General features: G+C 30.1%; 1 protein-coding gene across 1 annotated transcript in view; it reads right to left on the bottom strand.

The window, feature by feature from the left end:
• Positions 1-358: 358 nt before the first annotated feature.
• Positions 359-6,000, bottom strand: part of LOC129218284 (uncharacterized) — a 44,909-nt gene continuing 39,267 nt past the window's right edge. The window contains exon 7 of the mRNA XM_054852518.1: positions 359-3,157. Coding sequence (XP_054708493.1) covers positions 3,084-3,157 — 74 coding nt within the window. The 3' untranslated portion in view covers positions 359-3,083. The remainder of the gene's footprint in view (positions 3,158-6,000) is intronic.

The following is a 6,000-nucleotide window of genomic DNA, read 5'->3' as shown; positions in this document are numbered from 1 at the left end:
GGTGTCATTATATTTATCCGTTTATTTCAACAACTTTTACATTTAAAATGAAAAAAAAAAAGCAAAGTGAGGAGCAGTTATTTGTATAAGCAATGTGTCAGACTAGTGCGGTGCGGGAATTTGTGCTGTCAGCGATGCTAAAGGGATGAAATTCCATTCACAAAATAGTAGCCAATAACAAAGAGGATACCTACACACAGTGGCGTAGCTAGACCTGACTTTCGGGGGGGGGGGGGGTTACTTCTTTTATATATATATATATATATATATATATATATATATATATATATATATATATATATATATTTATATATATATATATATATATATTATATATATATATAATCGCTTGGAATTTTTTCCTTTTCATTTTTTTTTCTTTCTCATCTCTCTTCTTTTTCTCTTTTTTTTTTGAGACTAACGTTTCGGGGGGGGTTTTGTCCCCAAAACCCCCCCTTAGCTACGTCCCTGCCTACACACCGCGATTCCCTTCCAAAAATTTTTGTGTTGCGAGCGAGGAGATCGCGTTATGGAAATTCTTTACTGGTGAAAAAAAAAATCACGTTATAGCCATTTCGTGTAAGTCGGATCGCGTTGTAGCGGGAGTCGACTGTATCTGTCAAATATAAGTAACAAAATATAACACTTTAACATAAGAATGGATGTTTTTGATGTGTCATACCATTAAATATTTGTCACAAGTAATGTAAGTAGATATAGTGAAAAAATGAATCATACATTGAAACAACAGATGTATAAAAAGAAAAAATCAGCAAACTAAAGAATAACACTCCTTTTAATGTGTCAGATAAATGTATAATATTTTAAGGTCTATTTTGATGGCATACTCTGAGAATATCGTCTAAAACAAATCAAACCCAGTGGCATGACAGGCCATAAGGGCCAAAGCCTACTGCGCCTATCTCAACAAGGACTTTGCGGACCAAGGGGTTGACCAAGGGCTTTGGGGTGCTAGGCAGATGTTCCGGTTAAGTGATCAGCCGAACACGCTTGCTACTCATTTTATCGACACACTCAAGGGATGAACAGCTGGTCCAAAACAGCAGTATACCATTAATACCAAGCCATTAATACCAATACTTTAGCCATGCACACGTAGGCAATAGCAGGATTGAAAATGATGCAATATCTGTAAAGTGTTGTGACTTAGTTCTCAAAGCACATCCGACAAAAATTGCTAAGACATAATAGTTTGTTTTTTCAAGTATTGATTCTCATTTTAATAAATTTTCAAAATTCTAAAATATGAATCAATTTCATGTCTCAAATTTATAAAAGTTAAGCAATATTAATATAGTTTCTCTTAGTAAAATTCTAGTTTAAAATGTCATACATAAAATATAGCATGCAGTCAGCCTTTTAGTATTTTCTGCAGTTTATGACGTTACTACAAAACCATCTCTATCTGTAGAATACGCTTGATTGTATGGTACAGCTAATATTTGATGAAATGGTATAATTTTGATAAAATGTGGTGTTTTGATAACCATTTCATATAGATTTTTGTTTTATTCATATCAATGACAAGAGATGAAAAACAAAAATATACAAAAAACTATAATTATCATTATTAAGTAAGTAAAAAATGCTAAGTATGCACTCATTCCTTAATAAAAAAGAAAATAGAATGATAATTCATTGAGCTGCATTAAAATATTTATGTATGGATGTGTTTCTATTCATCACAAATTATGGCAGACATTAATGATACATAGTTCTAGATACACAACCATGTAAATGCTGTATTAATTTCGAACCCAAATTTAAATATATTTTGAAATTAAAATTTTAGAACTATGCAACAAGTAAATTTGAACTTAAAAATATTATGATACAAATATTTTGAAATTTAGCATGAAACTGCAAAAGGGAGCATCAAACATATCTTTGTGAATGTAATTGCAATTAAATCTTGTCATCGGGTTTTACAAATATAAGCCTTCTATAAAAGACTTCGACAAAAAACAATATCTTACTGCAAAAGAATATGAAACACTTCCTCAAAGGTAAGGAAAAACTTTGAAGTGAAATATTTTCTGCAAAACTTTGTTTTTGGCACTGAAATTATTTAAGATATTTGAAGTTACGATGCCATAATTATTACTTAACTGAATAAAAATATTTCTGGTAATTTCCTTTCATATCTGTAAATAAAACTGCAGTTTAAAAGTTCATACAAAAATAGGACTTTTGTTGAGTAAAAAATATTATCATAATCAATGAGAATTATGAATATAAAAAGTCATTGCAACTAGTTTCATAAAAAATGATTCACATTTTAAGTTTCAAACAGTATTTAGAGACTACTGTAAGAAATAACACATATTAATTTGAAACATTTCATAATTATTAATAAGTAGTAAATTTGGAAGTATGTAGCACCATGGCAACATACAAATTAAAATCGCAAACTTTTTCAGTCAATTTTTTTCTTTGTTTACATATTAATACTGTATAACAATGAACAATTTCAAAAACATAACACAAATTTGTAACTAACAGTCATTAAATGTACCATACACAAAAGATAACATAAATAAAACACTTTCAAGATTACCATCACCTCAATAAATTTAACAAACAAATGAAACAATAAAAACTTTCAAGTAAAACATAAACAATATTTAATTAATAATAAACATCACTAACATGAGAAAAACAACATATTACACAATTAGTTTCGAAATAAAAAAATATCACAAAGGGAATTTCTTTTGAAACAAACCTTACTTAACTGTTGGAGAAAAGATGTTTCATGAATAAAAAAGAGTCGTGGAAAAAGAGGTGTACTTCATAAGCTATAAAACTATTGTACTGAAATATGCATGTTACATTGATGTATGAAATATAACTATTGTATAGTAAATGAAAGTAAAGACTGTAAATAATTACAAAATTCAGGATCGACTTGAAACAAGACTGAACATAGAATAAATTGATCATCATCATTATTAAACATGCAATTAAAACATTTTTGTAGATGAGGCTCAATATGGAAAAATTAAGAATGGAGACATTTCATAAAGCAACAATACTCTTATTTCCTTGTCATGCATGCTAATCTAATTCTCATTTACAGTGTCAAAGCTGCATTTTTCAGACTTGTTAAGTTTGAAGCACTGACAACATCGGAAACCTATTGGAAAGAAAAAAGTATGAAATTATTTTAATTGATAAGATATTTCAAAGAGAAAGGAAAGACAACTGTAAAAAAAAGTATATGAAGTATACACAGAAAATACTATTAAATTGAAAACCATTAACTGAAATGTGAATGAAAAAAAGAGAAAGAGATAGATTCCAAAAAATGTTATATATTAAAATTAACGTTTAGGGTAAGGCCACCAATAACAGACAAGGGTCCAGTAAAAGACGGTCATAAGTTAGGATTGAAATAAGCCTTTTAGGCAAGTAAAACAGAAGTTGCTGTGTCCCAATTTTACCCCCCCCCCCCAGTGAATAATTCCGATATTAAATCTATTGTTAGAAAGCCACCTTATATATCAATAGAAAGCTTTATTTTATAGCTTTACAGTATTTTTTGAATTTTCATTCTGCTATAATTAGTAGAGAAGTTACAGACGTTTGTAAAAACAAACTTTTCTTTTTTTCGCACATTTTGAGTTTTTTTACAGTTCTATTTTGAACAATTTTCAGTATAGAAATCTAAAAATTGGCAGGATTACTTATCTTGTCATATGTGTTCTTCATGCAAAATTTTATTGAAATCGGAAATATTGAGGTCAAGAAGGAGATTTATATGACATGGCTTATCAGCAACTAGCTGTCTGATGGATTGCGAGGGATGCTTTATCCAACAAAAAGTATTTTCAGAAAAATCCTGAAACACGTCAACTTCAGTTTTATTTTTTTTGAAATTTTCAATCATTATTGGAATTTCTGTAATGAAAATTTCAAATTTATTAAAGTAAAAGTAGATGTTGTACCCTCTAATACCCCCCATTATCCAATTTTTAGGGGTAAATTTTATCCCGTTAAAAGTGTTTGTTACCAAAAAAAAAAAAATCTATATTTTTAAGTGTTTTATGGTCGTGCAAAGTTTTATTCTAATCGGTGATTCACACTTGGGTAGGGTTACTTGTAAGTAGCACCAGCTTAGCTGGGCCCAGAGCTTGCTGCTGGTCGTCACATTTGTTATTTGTATAATCGAAGATTGCCTAAAATAACATTTTCCGAACTTGAATGTTGAGAAATTGCCAGAAAGAAACCCTGATCTCTTCCCCTTACATTTTCAAAGATGGCTCACACTGATGTGCCTAAAATTTCAATTTCAAAAAATTTACGGATTAGGATCTCAAGCTGTCCATCCTCCTAACAGCACTTAAGAACATTTATAATGGGTATTTCTGAAATTCAAATTCTAAAAACTTCAGGATCAGATTTTCAAACCTCATCCCAACAGCATCAAAGGTGACCTATTGAATTTTTAGGAGTTTAATTTCTAAAAATTCATAGGATAATAACCGAAACCCTTTGTTTTAGCATCATCGAGGATCATCTAAAATTGCATTTTCGAAATTCAATGCTAAAAAATTACCCGAAGAGAGTCACTGCACTCTTCCTAATTTGTTAATAGAAATTGCTTACAATCATGTTTGTAAGATTTCTATTTTGAAAAATTTACAAAGAAGAGCCTTTGAATCTTTCTTATTCAAAATAAAGACTAGAATTCCACTTTTAGAACTAGAATTTCGGAAATTTTGGGGGCATGACCGACACCCTTTACCCCAACCTTCTGTACAAACATTAAATTTATAATTAAATTCATATTTTAATTCTCTTTTTTTTCTCATTGTGAAATATTATCCTGATTTCTATTAGGAATGATCCCTTTCTAAACCAAAAGTTCGACTTTTGCAGTCTCTCTCTATATGTGTTGAGGAAAAACATGAAAGATCAAGAAACAAAAAATGTCATGAATACAAAATGCAAAATTTGAAAAGATTAAAAACAGGAAAATACAACAAACTAAGACCAAATAAAGTATGTGAAGCAAGGATTGATAAGTCATCAGGGGGAAGACAAGTCCCTTACTTTACAAGGTTCTTTCTATTTGGTATGATGGAAAGAGTCCCAAAAATATGCTACCTTCTTCAAGAAACTATCTTTAAAGTATGAAAAAAAAAAAAAAAAAATAGAACAGGGATGAAAGACTAGAAGGTAACCTATGTATGTATATGTATATATATATATATGTATATATATATATATATATATATATATATATATGTATATATATATATATATATATATATATATATATATATATATATATATGTGTGTGTGTACTGTTGTGGGCAGGTAAAGGGCAGAAACTGCAAATTTTTCGTTTTTTGGCATTTTTGTCATCTGTTTTACGTTAGCTCTATTGCACAAGCTTGCTTATTTGATTTCCACTGAAGAAAAGTGTAAATAAAGTATTTAATTGCAACATTTCCCTATTGTTAGTATTGAATCCAAGACGCCTTTCATCAACTATCTTGAAAACATGTTTCTGCAGATACTGCAGTTTACCTGCCCATGGCAGTATACATGAGGCAGAGAGAAGCAAAGGGATGTAAGTGGCAAAACTAAAAATTAGGAGATAACCAGTAGAAATAATTGGTGAACCTCTCCTCTGTCTTGTGGCAAGAAATATTACTAGTAGACCTGGTAGGTGCTGCTGTACAGCATGATTTTGGAAAAAAAAAACGCGTTTTACTCAAAACTTGAACATGGCCACTTACATCCTTTGCTTCTCACTGCCTAAAAGTAAGGAACACAGTATTTATTTTCATCACCTCAGACAATTGTTTAATTTTTGTTGCAACAGAAAACATTTTCTTTTCTCTCGCCAAAACAGCTTTTTTTTTAAATTGTAAGAATTTTATTTTATTTACATGGTGATGCTTCATTTCATTCTCTATGTCGATACTGACCATCCTACACAATCACCAACTTTCACCGTTGCGAGTGACA

Source organism: Uloborus diversus, chromosome 3, assembly GCF_026930045.1.
Source record: "Uloborus diversus isolate 005 chromosome 3, Udiv.v.3.1, whole genome shotgun sequence".
NCBI classification, from domain to species: Eukaryota; Metazoa; Arthropoda; class Arachnida; order Araneae; family Uloboridae; genus Uloborus; species Uloborus diversus.
Note: the sequence above shows the minus strand (reverse complement) of the source record. Positions and strands in the feature narration are given on the sequence as shown.